The 13,516-nt window shown below is 51.1% G+C and overlaps 5 protein-coding genes across 5 annotated transcripts in view; 3 read left to right on the plus strand and 2 right to left on the minus strand.

The window, feature by feature from the left end:
• The window catches only part of BU26DRAFT_511268 (uncharacterized protein), a gene marked incomplete at both ends in the record, with an annotated part of 1,283 nt that extends 385 nt beyond the window's left edge, over positions 1-898 (plus strand). The window contains 3 exons of the mRNA XM_033827281.1: positions 123-367; positions 453-522; positions 572-898. Coding sequence (XP_033676896.1) covers positions 123-367; positions 453-522; positions 572-898 — 642 coding nt within the window. The remainder of the gene's footprint in view (positions 1-122; positions 368-452; positions 523-571) is intronic.
• A 1,044-nt stretch (positions 899-1,942) lies between these two features.
• BU26DRAFT_511269 (uncharacterized protein) lies at positions 1,943-3,307 on the plus strand (the record flags this gene model as incomplete). The annotated part of the gene is made up of 1 exon (XM_033827282.1): positions 1,943-3,307. One exon carries the CDS (start codon positions 1,943-1,945, stop codon positions 3,305-3,307), a length of 1,365 nt encoding a protein of 454 aa, XP_033676897.1.
• A 4,048-nt stretch (positions 3,308-7,355) lies between these two features.
• Positions 7,356-8,764, minus strand: BU26DRAFT_172152 (uncharacterized protein). The gene is made up of 3 exons (XM_033820287.1): positions 8,469-8,764; positions 8,004-8,278; positions 7,356-7,947 (listed from the first exon to the last, which is right to left on the minus strand). The coding sequence occupies exons 1-3, from the start codon at positions 8,643-8,645 to the stop codon at positions 7,479-7,481; spliced, it is 921 nt and encodes a 306-aa protein (XP_033676898.1). The 5' UTR covers positions 8,646-8,764; the 3' UTR covers positions 7,356-7,478.
• A 447-nt stretch (positions 8,765-9,211) lies between these two features.
• On the plus strand, positions 9,212-10,128 carry BU26DRAFT_525009 (uncharacterized protein). The gene is made up of 3 exons (XM_033830403.1): positions 9,212-9,297; positions 9,343-9,751; positions 9,802-10,128. Exons 1-3 carry the CDS (start codon positions 9,246-9,248, stop codon positions 9,824-9,826), a joined length of 486 nt encoding a protein of 161 aa, XP_033676899.1. The 5' UTR covers positions 9,212-9,245; the 3' UTR covers positions 9,827-10,128.
• A 176-nt stretch (positions 10,129-10,304) lies between these two features.
• Positions 10,305-10,877, minus strand: BU26DRAFT_385176 (uncharacterized protein; the record flags this gene model as incomplete). Its single annotated transcript, XM_033822621.1, has 1 exon — positions 10,305-10,877. A coding segment is annotated over one exon (573 nt), but the record flags the coding sequence as incomplete, so codon positions are not given.
• Positions 10,878-13,516: the final 2,639 nt, after the last annotated feature.

Genomic DNA, 13,516 nt, shown 5'->3' on the forward strand with positions numbered 1-13,516 from the left:
AGGTACAGGCACATCAGGAGCAGGTTGGTGATCCCCCAACTGGGCTCATACCCAACGCACCTCCTGGAGTCGTACTTGACACGGTATCATTACCTCGCAAACCATATGCATGGTCATGCAAGCTTTCATTCCCTCCTGGAGTGGATGCCTTCGAAGATGCACTACATGGAAGCGAAGAAGAACTCAATGAGCTGGCACGGCAAGCTCTCAAGGAGGTAGAGGACATGGCAATGCAGGGCAATCTAGCACAGCCAAAAGTTGCAACAGCCATGGCTATCAACAACGTTATCTATCTCTCTTCGTCTCTCAAGAGTGGCCCAATCTTGTTCGCTCGTTGTTCGAGACAGCTCTGCAAGACAAAAATTGCGTAAGTATTCTTATTTTTAGGCTTGCACCTACAATCGCTCTTTATGTTTAAATACCCTCCAGTCATTGGTACTGACGTTTCTCAGGTCCCTGACAAAGATATTGCGTCAATGCGGGGAGCAGGGAAGCGGATTCCATATGCACGACGGTTCATGCGTAAGAACTATCATTCCAAGCCGCGTTTATAGATCTAATTACTTGCCAGGGAGAGACAACAGTCATGATCCAGTACTTCTTGGATAATCCGGAAGCAGAAAACTTCAAAGGCGCCATATTCACAACGTGCGGCAAGAAAGGTGTAAAACTTCCTTGCCCTTTACACCTCCAATCGACAGCTCAAGACCCAGTATCATATGGCTGCAGCCATGTCGTAACCATGGGAGGTGGACTGTGGACTAAAGCGGCAGACTTCAAAGATTACTCAATCATTCCCATGAGCAAACAGAACTTGGAGAGCAGAGGTGGTCAGCCACAAAAGCCATGGGAGTGCGTAAAGGAGGTTGTCCGCATTGATCCCACTTACTTCAAGTAGCTATCACTACGGTTCTCTTTCCCCCCCCCCTATTTTAGGGTTACCCCCCTAAGATAGGGGGAGGATGGTGTAGGTGGTTGGCAACTACACCTGGGGCTTGCTCGACCTTGCCGTCGCCGCAGCAAGCGTAGGTTCAAATCTTGCTTCTCTCACTCAACTTTCGCCTTCAAAACGCCGCAGAATTTTCATTGATAAACAAGGATCCTTCTCTATTAGGCAAGGACATGCAGGATTAGCATCTGATAAGAGGGCGACCTGCCTCCTTTAAGCAGTTATAAATTTAAAGATTAAAGGAGGTTTTTTATCACTTCGCGTAGTTTTCCTTCATCTGCCCTGCAGGGAAAAATTGTAGAATAGTCGCATAGCTCTCAGAGCTAGGTCGATTCAATGAATTCAGCCAGCCAACCCCTAAGATAGGGCTCTGCAGGCCCCTATACACAAAGAGAGACCCCTATTTTAGGGGGAAGAGCCCTAAGTAGGGGGGTATACCGCTCTATAGGAGTAAGATTACGTAAATTTACTGCTAAGAGTCGTCTTCGCTACTTAGCGCAGTAAGCACCTCTCTGCGCTAGCATCTCGTACTAGGTGTATTTAGGGGTAAGTTATCTATTTCCCCGCGTAGGGAGCCCCTAAAGCTCGTAATTTACCTCTCCCTAGCTCGCTCCCTACCTTCTATTTACCCTTAGCTCTTTCTAACCTATACTACGCCCCTCTACGTCCTCTACAGCTAATTAGAAAATAGAGCTTATACCCCTAATAGGCCCGGAGGAGTTACCTAAATAGGGGCCCCGGCTTTCCCCCTGATATATAGGGGAGCTTTACCGTAGGGTATAATGCGAGTTGGTCTGTGTTGTCTAGTGACATCTAAGGATCTGCTGCCACCATCATGTGCGTGTGCTCCTTTGACGTCATACCTTCTCATACCAAATTGACCTTCTATAAAGATCGCCTCGCTCCCCCAATTGCCCCAGACTCGACATCACTCAACTCTCTCCTCTCTCGGAAGATTTAATCCGCATATCCGACCACACCCCCAACTACACAATGACTCACCTCAACGCCGTCCTCAAGGCTTGTGGCTGCACAATCCTCGACAAGTTAGCACTCCAAGATATCTCGAGTCTCTCGAAAACCTGCAAAGAGACTCGAAGCCTAGTACTCACTGGCATGCTAAGCGCCATTCCAATCACCTGGAACACGCACATCCCGCTTATTCGCAAGACCCGGCTATCCAAGTTCCTTGAGAGCCTAATCAAGTATCCCTCCCTACGGCCCTATGTCAAAAGCATCCACCTGAATGAGCTTGGTTCGAACAACCCTATCTTCGACGCCAAGTCCGGACCTCCAGTCCCACGAGCCCGACTCAAACTCTTTAGAGAGCAGATCAACCGCCTTCCACTCCCGGATACAGTACGACCACATCAAGATGTTGCCATAATTGCATTGCTCTTGTCATACTGCCCGGAATTGGAGAATCTCAAGATCCACATCGACTTGGTGGCAAATGATATTCTCCTTCAAACGCTGAGCCACTTACTCAGAGGAAATCGCCCAGGGCACGGGACAAATGCAATCCTGCAGCGATTAGAACATGTGTCTTTGACCGCTCCCATTCAACCCGACGAGGAGGAGGCAGAGAGGCAGTCTTATTTACCTTTGTCGGTATTTCTCCCATTCCTCTATCTCCCTTCTCTTGAGGTCATGGAGGCCTTCCTCCCAAAGGAACCGAACGATGTGGTACCATGGCCAATGGATCGCCCACCTGCGGACACTGCGCTGCGTACATTGCAGTTACCGTACACTACAGCCACACCAGGCACACTGTCTGCCATCCTATTCCACACACCGCAGCTCACCACCCTCGAATACCATTACTGGTGCAATTTCATGTATGATCTGGACTGCGAAATTCTCCGTTCCGCCCTCTTAAAGGTCAAAGACACCCTCTCAACCCTGGTTATATCATTCATGCCCTACGCAACCTGCGCCGGTGAGACTGAGTGTCAAAACTGGCAGATCATAGGCGCACTTGGCTCTCTCAAGCCGCTCACGAAACTACGCCATCTTGAAATCTCACTCCCAGTGCTATTCGGCTGGGATCGGAGTGTCCTCTCCCTTGATGATGTTCTGCCTTCCTCATTGCAAGCACTCTGGATCCGGCAAGAATGCTTTGGGTTTCTCAACATGGGTTGGTCAGATCGGGTGGCCGTTAACCTGTTTGTCGAGTTCCTGAAGAGCGTCAAGAATAGTTCTCGGGCATTGAAGTCATTTAATCTACGCTTTCCGGATGCGTACAATAGCCGCCCTTGGAATCCAGTGCAGGTGGATTGGTTCCAGAATCGCTGCAAGAAAGCAGGATTGAGCTGCACTATTGTTAGTTTCAAGCCCGGCTTCTATTGGTATCCGTGATGTGAAGCCCGATATTGGTGGAGGGCAAACTGAACATGGCAGCGTGCCATATGACTTTGGCTTTCTTGATCTTAGGGGTTAGGTATGATGCACCTCAGAGAATCAACTCTTCATCCTGCATGACACCCGCTCCCTCTTCTATCTCAAGAGATAGACATGTGCTTACTTATATAAAGTCATGCCTCCACACGCATTTGGATTGCCGCAACCATGGCATATCTGGTGCAGATGCCGCCAGGGTTGAAGTTTTACGTTGAAAGGGAAGTGGCAGTTGAAGAGCCAAGCAATGAACCAATATAGAATGACCAGACATGGTCGCAAAGCCTCCAACCCCCTAGCTCTCATGCCGCCTGCCCCACCGCTCTCATCCACTGCATCGTGAATCCTTAGCCAAAGGACGCGGAGATCAGGCCACAATGACCCTCTGGCCTGGCGGGGTGTGGTAGAATGTGGAGGTACATTCCTGGATATGCAGGCCCTCACTCGAGAATACCATTTCAATAGATAGAGCGTATCTCACAAGTTGGAAAAACAGCCATATCTTGGATGAGGGCCAACTGTGGATGTGTATTATACACTTACATCAAAACTAGAGATGGCATGAACTCACAATGTCCACATTTCTTGGATCTGCTCCCACCAAATGTACATAATGTGAAAGAAGGGCGCACTTACGCGTGCATCGCTCCGGTTTTCGCGACGCCGTTTAGGTGTAAGGCAAAGGCGCAGCTCTTCTATTTCACGGCTCGTCGATCGAATTGGACATCCATTCCCCTGATCCCCTCTTTCCGTGTCTTTCCAGCATCGTCTCAATATCTCAGCCATAACTGTCAAAATGCTCTTTGGCGAGACCTAACAAGTCGCGAGACAAAAGAGATTTGGCACATCTATATCTTTAGGTTTGTTGACATTTCCTCCAAAGCAGAATCCATCCATTCTCTCACATCTCAGCTCGCGCCTGCGAGCATGAGCACATTTCCTGTAGCGGCGGTGTCAATGGCGGTATTATCGCTACCATTTAGGGTATTGGGATTATCCTGATGTTGTCTCAGGTAAGCATCGTCTTGCTGCTCTCACATTCTGGTACAATTTCTACTACGAGATATACCTGCACAAATTCCAGTACCTGTGGAAGATCACAGAGCTTCACGAGTAGTATAGTGAGTTAGCGCTGAGTACTTCCTTTCCAGTGGAGCACGTGGTGCTAACGGCCCAACCAGTCTTCCTCGTCAATGATACAATCAACAAGCTTGCGTCTTGGATAGCAGCAGCGACATATGCGCCTGGATGCGTGCCACAAAGGCGATAAATGGGAGCTCTAGGCGGACACTAGTTGCCATTAGTGCTCAATATATCGCGCAAACACTCAGGCAGTCGCTTCCACATAACTAAAGCAAAGCGCAAAGGAGTTGGCGAGTCACTACCATTTGTCGCGAGCTTCCTTGAAGGAAACGGGCTCCTAATTGTTATAAGATGTCACTGATGTTCTCATATGTGAGTATCGTGAAGAGCTCTATCTCATCCCATGCAGGCATAGCGTAGACCTGTACGCCTTTCGCCAGAGAGCCATGACATCTATTGCTAACATCCGGTGGGAATGACGCATATTCAAATCGCACTGTCCTCCTCAGGGAAGACTGCAGCCTTTCTATAGAATACAGCGACCTCTTATTCAAGCAACCAGTCATAAACATGAAGTCACCCGAATTATCCCCAGTAGGACTCCTACCCACATTCCTCGTCCCCTACCAGTTCTTTCTCTTTAGCGCTTCTCGCTTCTATTTCGTGTTGAGGCCTCGCATTGCGTCCGTATCCTTAAGAAGGAATAACCAGACAATCTTTCAGATCGCTCCGAGAAGCGCTAGATCGATTCTTAATGCGCTCCCCTTTCTTCCATTCCTGCTGAACAGCTCCCATACTTGGTCCGCAACTTGGCTTCTTGCATGAGGTCATCACATTTTCGCTACCCTTATTACCACATAGGCATCGGAGCGCCAATGAAGCTCGTCAGCTTCTGCAGTGTTCCGCATCTTGTATAACACGAGATGTCAGAGCTTCCTATGCCAGGCTTGGTAGCACGTCGACTTTCTCTCAACCCACCAGCTTACCCTATGTGACCAGCAAAGGGGGGAACAGATCAGGGAGCCAAACGCCCGAGGTCAAGCCAAGAGCATGGAGAAGCGGCTTGAAGGCGCTAGTTTACTTTGTCCTACCAAATTGGGACGCCGTTCAGGATATAGTCAGTCTTGGAAGATTTGAGGCGAAGGTGAAGTACCATTTCGACGATAATAGAGTTGCCCGACTGACTGTTTGATGAAGTCGCCGTTCAATAGACGTCTGCGCGTGGTTTCGGGATACAGTGCGCGACTGGGTGATGGTTCTGGTAATCCAAAGCGGGGCGAGACTGGCATTGCGCTCGCATTATCCCGTTTCGTGGTTTGTCGAACGACGACGCGAAGTCTCATGCGCTCTGGACTCCGGAACTGGCATACGGGGTGGCTAACGCGCCAAAGTTATGCGCCCGGGTACTTACTGAAGATCTTTCCCGGCCTTCGTAATTCTTTCTTCTGTTTGTGATCCTCTAGTCCTTGTCCGTGCCTAGAAGTCAAGCCGTCCCGGCGTGAAGGAGAGTGGATGATAAGTAGAGACGAGGGTCGTTATGTTTCTAGGCGGATAGCGCTCTGCTTCGTATGCTGTCCATCTGCTCTAACCTGGTGTCATCTTCTCTAGGGTGGAAGCGTTCTCGTGTCTGTCATCTAGCCTTGAGTGCTGCTTTGGCCGTTATCTCGCTTCCGTACGGCCGTAAAGGCTGTGAGAGGTGAGGTGGCGTCAGCGTATTTATCGTGGGCCGTTGAGCGGGTGAGCGGGTATGCTGTGGCGGGGGAGATACCATAGACTCTGTACTGAAGGATTATCCGCCGAGTCTGAGATCTTGTATGCGGCTCCATAGATACCGTTGGTATTGGATGAGGGTGGCTTGGTTACCAATGGTCGCCAACTGGGGCGATGGGCCTAGTGGTTGGGATACTTTATGGCTGGCATTCGTAGCTTCGTTTCCTGCATGCGTCGTTCGAGGGGAATATCATGTCCACAACCAGGCCAGAAGATCCAGATTGAGAGGGCACATGTGGGTGCAGTCAGAGCATGGCTTCTGGGAAGGAAATTAGCCTTCGGAATGCAATCCTTCAGATGGTGGCTTATAGATTATTAATGGTGCTATATTGCTCCTGCCCAGGTCTCCTGGATACAGAATGGTTTGAATCTCATCGTCATGCTTTTATCTGCAAGAAAAGTGGCGGCTCCAGAAACCGTCGTCGAAGGGGTGGTGGAGGCATCTGAATAGCATTTCATAGGCTACCGCGAGTTGCATGCTGTGTATGCCCATATCCCAGCCAGGCATGATTCAACCTGGAAAGAATCTTCCAGCAGGTATGCCAGTCGATGGGATATGCCGAGCCATGCATGTAGTATTAGAGGAAACTGCGCGCGCCATCCGAAAGCTGACGGTATTCATCGGTAATAATCCTTATGTCATGAAGGTAACGTTACCGACCCTAAGCCCGCCTCCACCCTGTAACACGCTGCCATATACTCTCTCTCTTCCCCCCCTCGCGCGCGCACCCTGCTCCCAGCATGCCCGTGCCCGCTGCGCCGCCGCCGCATGTCACCTCCCCCCTTATGGCAGCCTCTGCCGCGGCGCGACGCGTAAGCAGCAACGCTGACAACCCAGATGGGTGTGCATCTGCGTGCGAAGTCTCACCCATAGCAACAGCATCAATTTGTGTGCAAAGCGACTGAAACGACCCCGGGATGCAGCCTACGAAGGGCGCGACGGCGAGGAGGGATGCGGGCTGCGACGATGCGGGCTGTGGTGCGCGGAGGCTGATTCCTGCGGCGCGGAAAGCAACGCGCTGGGGCACTAACATCTTGTTTCAACGCCGCCTTGGAATTTAACATACAGCAAGAACATGAGTTAGTACTGGCGCATGCCCACGTACCAGCTCATCAGACATGAGGGGCTTCTCTCCGCCAGGGCAGCAAGGCCCGCTCCTCCTCCACAGCCATATACTTCAGTCAACGTCCGGTTGCGTCTGCGTGGTTTACCTTGTAATATCTCCTGGCAGGAACTCCCAGTGCCGATACTCCGCCTGCTGCAAGCTTATCTGCAAGCTCAGATGCGGGTGGGTGTATCGGGCGTGCTTGTGTTTCGACCAGACGCGCTTACTCGCATAAGTCCTACGCCCCTGAAACCCCGGGTCGACTGTAAACTCTCACATGTGATCTCCAGCCTTTTCGTCCATGACCCAGAAGAAGCACCATGAACTTTCTTGAGGTGTTGTTGAAAGTGATCAGGGCCGAAGACCTCCTTTCGTCTGCACGATCCGAAACTGTGGCTTTCTACATGTTTGGAAAGAGTGTCCTGGCTTGCCGAGACCGGGAAGTGGCTGCCGCAATAACCGCAGATGTTGCTTAAACTGTCACGCGAAGGGTGAAAAGCCGCATTCGCAGTCGCAAGTTTGGCGCATGGCCACGGGTAAGATGGGTTGTGGTATGTGTTCTCGTGCCGTTTGGCCTCGTTCTCGCGTTTGAAACGTTTCGGGCAGAAGCCGCAAATGAACGGCCTCTCTCGCTGGTGAACACTAAGTTATAGTTAGCTTAATCTGTCCAAAGGTAGGAAAGCTTGGATATGACTTGCCGGAGCTCTTCCTTGCTATGGAAAGATTGCTGTCTCCGACAGCAATCGCACTTATAAATCTTGGCTTGTTTCGGAGGCAATGGTACCTCGTCTAGCTGTAGCTGCGGGAGGTGTTTAAGCGGTGGGAGCTTTACTTGATCATTTTGCTGTAGCTGCGGCGGTAGGGAGGAAGGAGGGCAAAGAAGCGGTAGATGGGTTGGTTGATCTACGAAGGAGGGGAAGAGAGTGAGTGTGTTGAGATGGGCTTGGATGTGCGTCAACAGCTCTGGCAATAACTGTGAAGCGTTGGTGTTAGCGGTGAAAAGCCACCTGTTTTACCCCTGTTTCACGCTACCTTGGGGTGTAACCCCCCCCCTCAACATGTGTATATGCGCCGCCGCGCGGTGTGCTGAAGCGCAAGCGCGAGGTCGTGGTCAAGGTGGAGCAGCGGGTGCAAGATATTGAGACTTTGGCGGGGCGTCGTACGGAGCAGGTTTCGGCTCGAAGGGACTGCATATGATACCCAGTTTGCATTGGGCAGGAAATGGCGTTATTTGGCAGCATTCTTGCATGGAGATTGGCATGGCATGTTGTACATACAGTACCAATGCGCTTCCATCCCCAACGAGGCCACCTTGGAAAGCACCGCGGTGGGAATAACATGACTTCTGGATGGAAACGAGCTCTTTATCCACTATTGACATCGCCCTTGCAATCCCGCAGCAAGGCCTCAGTGCCGCAATCGTCTCGTGCGATGGGCTATTTCCGCGCCGTGGTGTCGAGGCGCCTACGCGACTGCCGGGCGGGCTGAAGGTGTTGGAATTGCCCAAGGTGAGCGGGCGGGCATTCGACCCGACAGCCGAAGTGCTCTGCCCCGGAAGCAAGTCATCGCTATTCCGCCGCTAGCGCTTGCTGGGGCTGACATCGCGATGCGCGGACATGGCTGTGAGCTGGTGTACAGCTGCGGGCTCGGAGCGGCGCGCTTGCGCTTCAGCGACCAGTGTTCTTCGTCGGCGGGCGGCGTCGGCGGGAGCTGTTCGAGCCAGGAGGAAACTCGTGTGGTCTTTTCGGTAAGGATAGGGCGACACGGGCGGCGATGTGGCCATAATATTGTGTGGGCAGAAAACAGGCAGAAAACGGACAAATTATAAGCACTAGCTTGGAGCACGGTCCATTTGCCAAGTAATCAGACGCCAAGTTTTCGCCAACTACCTCCTCACCGTCCATCAGGAGTCCCAAATTCTCAACCATACCGTACAGCTCATGCCTGCCCGCATAAATCGCGAAGCTGCGGCCGTAGTGCAAAATTGCTCTGGTGCGTAGGCGCTGCGAGAAGCGACACCAGATTAACGTTTCACAGCCGCGGCCGCTATACCAATCACACCACCGTCCTCTACCGGGGAACGTGTTTATCACTGCAACATCGAATATCATGGACAACTGTACTCATTAACCTGGACCGGAGATCCACAGTACCCAGACCTATCGAGTTTTCCATCCATTTTGGCAGGCGAGCTGTGTCTTGTAAAGCAAAGCCCCAAAATGCTCGATTTGAAGGTTAGCTTTAGTGGGCGGCTGGATGAGCAAATCCCTTCGTGGTTTCCGACCTGGGTTTACGACGGTGCTACGTTTAGGAAAGACTGTGATCTAAACGGTTGGACAATTACTGGGCATGAGCAAGTTCTTCGACATTCGCAAACGTTAAATAAACCGTGTCAAGTTGCATCCGTCGACTTCATGGCTCGGCGTCGGCGCAGCACCAGCCACAGGTACGTCATCCGTCCTCTCAACGCGGCTAGAGCGCGCTTACTTGCGCCAGATGCAGCCAACATTCAGGCACCTAGGGACTTCAGAAGTGATGTGCTTTGGCTATCGGGACATTGAATGGACCACCCATGGCTGTGATCTTCACTTCTCCAACACATACTTGACGCAAATTCTATCTGTCCAAAGAGTTAAGCTCTTCCCATGTCCATCATTCAACCATCAGCCGGTCTTTAAATTCGGTATTCATCCGGCCCAAACGTCGTCCCAAACAAGAACCCTCAGCCCAAGAAGTCACCTCCACATTGCTCTTCTCTAGGTTGAGAACTCGGGCAATTTAGGTGGAGCTTCGCTATTAAAGTATTGAGTAGATGAACCAAACCTAAATCTATTAATGTTATTTAATGATTACCCTTTTCAGGGGACATACGAATATAGTAGATTAACAGCCGCTGGTAATGCTAGTAGAGGCAAAAGCCGTTCCTCTTCCGGTGTCGGTTGATATATATGTCCTAACAGAAACTCGAACCACTTGGAGTCGATGGGAAGAAGCTGCCGAATATAACAAATCTCAAAAACCTGGGGGAAGAATCCGGCATAGGCCCAATCGAGGAAGCAGATCGAGGTGTCTGCCAAGAGGACAGTGTTTCGACGGACAAGATCCATATGACACATGACAAGCTTATATGGCTTAATGTTCAGTCGCTCCCTGCTTACTACAGCCAATCTCTTGTTCATCCATTCTTGCATGTCTTCGACCGAATCAAAAGGTGCTTGAGCTCCCTCGTCTGACCAGAGATAGCCGTATGCCACCCCACCCCCAACGGGTCCGGGAGGTTGGTTTCGTGGGACTGGTAATGTCGTGAGATGCAATACTGCCTTTGCAACATCCAGCATGACTTGGGGATTGCAGTCCAGGTCTATTGAGTCCAAACGTCTGCCCGCAATGTATTCCATAATAAGATACCCCACTCTTGAGCCCTGGGACGTATCCTCAAAAAAGCGGAATACCCGTGGAACACGGAGTATGGACTCATCGACGTTATAGTATGCGAACGTTTGGTTGTTTGCCTCCTCCCTCCGTACCCCCGTTCCGTATTTCGCGACTAGGCCATCAGCAAGTCTGACAACTCGAGTCTCGAATAGCGATCCAGAAATCGTCGATGAGATGTGGCACAGCTGCATGAGTGTAGTGTCGCTTAATTGAAGGAGGTCGGAACTTTTCTCGGCATGCATCTTGAATTTGCACAGAACGGAAGGCACGAGACAACTATGTGGCCAAGCGAAATGAAATGATTGAAAGAGCATTGCCAAGTCTGTGCTTAGTCATGGGGCATATCATGATCACGCGACGCGCGATTGTCAAAACTTCGTCAAATTTTCAACCACCTCTGCCATTTCTAAAAGTAGCCCAAAAATGGTGCTTAAGTGATATCTATCGTCGTGTCATCACTAAGATATTGTGCGTTCCGATACTGAGAAAGTGAGAAGAACCGATAGAATATATCGATAAGTTATGGACAAGACGCGTTCCAGCTGGGAGAGTAGAATTGGGTCGAAACGATATACCAAGACGTTTCACGTAACATACAGGAATCTGATCAAGATTTAACCCTTCTGAACACAAAGCCTTCTGTCTCTTGTCCACGTCTGTAACCTCATCTTCATGCGAATCTTCCCTCTACTATTGGTAGAGGAATCGGTGTTTGGTTGGTCGAATAATTGAACGCCATAGCAGGGACTAACTCCTCTTCCACCTTTTTCCTATCTGCATAACCTTGAGCAACAAGATCACGCATCACAGTAAGCCTGAAAGAGTCGGTAAATAAATCTTATTCCCTAACGAGTGAGAAACTCACACCCACCAACGACACCCAACAGCCTCGTATCACTCGCGCATCATCAAGCCGGCGACGGAGAGCATCGCGACTCTCTCGGTTAGCTCTCGTATGGATGGGGACTAATAACACTTCGCCTCGCCACCCAGTTCACGCACCCCACTCACCAACCAAGCTCAGTCACAATGCCCCCATTGACCTCACCTCACCCCCGCGAACAACCATTCGAGTGAGTCCAGCTACAAGACCTATAGCGAAGCGCCGCAGGCTTCCACGGCATCATTCAGGCACCACACTCACCAGCTAACCAGGCCAAGGAGGCACGATGGAGCACGAACGAAATCTGCTTCCTTAAGCTAGAGGCGCGAATGCGGTCTCGCTCGCGGAAGCTCGCGCCTAGATACAGTCGTGCTAGCTAGATCTCGATCGCGGCCTTCAGAGGCAGGGAACGAGACCCACTGGCCAAATGTACGCGGCAGTCCCGATTTCGAAACCATCAGAGAAGACCGCATAGAGGGTATATTCAACAAGCGTCCAGAATCAGACTTCACGGTACACTGTGACGGGCTCAAGGTTGGTTAGGAGTCAAAGACACTGGACGCAAGATGCGCCCAGTCTGTCTCGAAGCCGGTCCGAAGAGCCGCGCTGATGCGTGTCGCTCGCTGAAGCAGGACTGACTCACATCCCAGGCACAAAGCTCTCCATTTGACACGTCACCCCTGGTAATAACAGATGAGGTGCGCTATGCGGATACATGAGCATGCCTGCGTAGATGCAGACACGCGCTAAGGCCCTAGTGTTTGACATCCTGTACCGCCATCGCTGGGCCAACTGCCGCCGGCGCGCTATCGTTGATTTGCCCAAGAACGTCACAAAAAAATGGGAGCATACTACATGTTCTGGAAGCCCCCCAATGTTGGACTATAACAGAGGTATGAATACGTTCCTCATGTGACTTCGCTTTCACGACTCACCTAGGTACTGCCTCCACGAGCCTATGCATGTGCACGAATCCTGCTGAAATCCTTAGCTCGCGTTTGCTTCTCTCACCTGAAATGTGGGCTACGAAATGTCCGCGAGACATGCTCGTTTCCACAGAGCTGCATGGCGGGTTCCTGCATTGCTTTTTGACCAGGGTCGAAAAACAAGGCGCGGCCCTCCCCTGAGGGTATTTCCCCGCTTCCGCCACTCTTCCCTCTTTCCAGCTTCCACCACTCTTCTCTCCTTCCTCTCCTAACTACAAGCACTGTGCTGAGGAAGTCTGCATCTTCAAAATGTCCAACGCCCTCAGCAGCAGCGACGACGTCCCGGCCTCCGAACCTCCGCGCCCAAAGTCGCATCTAATATTGCGCAACGATCCTCCAGCTACTCCACTTGACCGACCTCCTGTCTCCCCTATTACCAACCCCCTCATTAGGCATCCCAAATCGAGAGATGCTCGACAAGACTGGCAATCAAGAGCTCGACGATCTCACCGACCAGGACGACTAGTTGCCTGAGGAGCCACTCTCAGCCCTTTTCTCAGGCACCCAATTAGCATTCGTCGTTAAAGCAGGAGACACACCCATCTCCACCGGGCCCCCAAACGACGACGAGCAAGGACATACCGACGATTACAGCGGAGGCGCTGAGCCGGACGAGTGCGTTAATATACAGGGCAAGAGCATCTATACACGGGGTGAACTGCAGCTAATATTCGCTAATCAACTTTTCTACAAAAGATCCAGGCACAGGCCACCTGTGCGTCGAGTCGATGAATATGTTCGACGCGCTTCTTAGAAACGCGTATTTATTCGATACCGCGTTAGAACGTGCGAAAGATAAGATAGAGGAGAGGGACGTTGCCGCGGAACATGCAAATGATTACGGTTGGCTGGTTAAATATCGCAGCAACTGCCCCTCCGAATGGTAAGATGCACATTTTTTGCTGCC

Source organism: Trematosphaeria pertusa, assembly GCF_010094035.1.
Source record: "Trematosphaeria pertusa strain CBS 122368 unplaced genomic scaffold BU26scaffold_22, whole genome shotgun sequence".
NCBI classification, from domain to species: Eukaryota; Fungi; Ascomycota; class Dothideomycetes; order Pleosporales; family Trematosphaeriaceae; genus Trematosphaeria; species Trematosphaeria pertusa.

Coding starts and splice junctions, on each gene's coding strand:
- BU26DRAFT_172152 (XM_033820287.1), bottom strand. CDS start 8,645: ATGTTATTCCCACCGCGGTGCTTTCCAAGGTGGCCTCGTTGGGGATGG. Junction 8,279..8,468: donor TTCGAGCCGAAACCTGCTCC/GTACGACGCCCC, acceptor AACGCTTCACAG/TTATTGCCAGAGCTGTTGAC. Junction 7,948..8,003: donor CATAGCAAGGAAGAGCTCCG/GCAAGTCATATC, acceptor ACTATAACTTAG/TGTTCACCAGCGAGAGAGGC.
- BU26DRAFT_525009 (XM_033830403.1), top strand. CDS start 9,246: ATGCCTGCCCGCATAAATCGCGAAGCTGCGGCCGTAGTGCAAAATTGC. Junction 9,298..9,342: donor CGTAGTGCAAAATTGCTCTG/GTGCGTAGGCGC, acceptor AACGTTTCACAG/CCGCGGCCGCTATACCAATC. Junction 9,752..9,801: donor CGGCGCAGCACCAGCCACAG/GTACGTCATCCG, acceptor TACTTGCGCCAG/ATGCAGCCAACATTCAGGCA.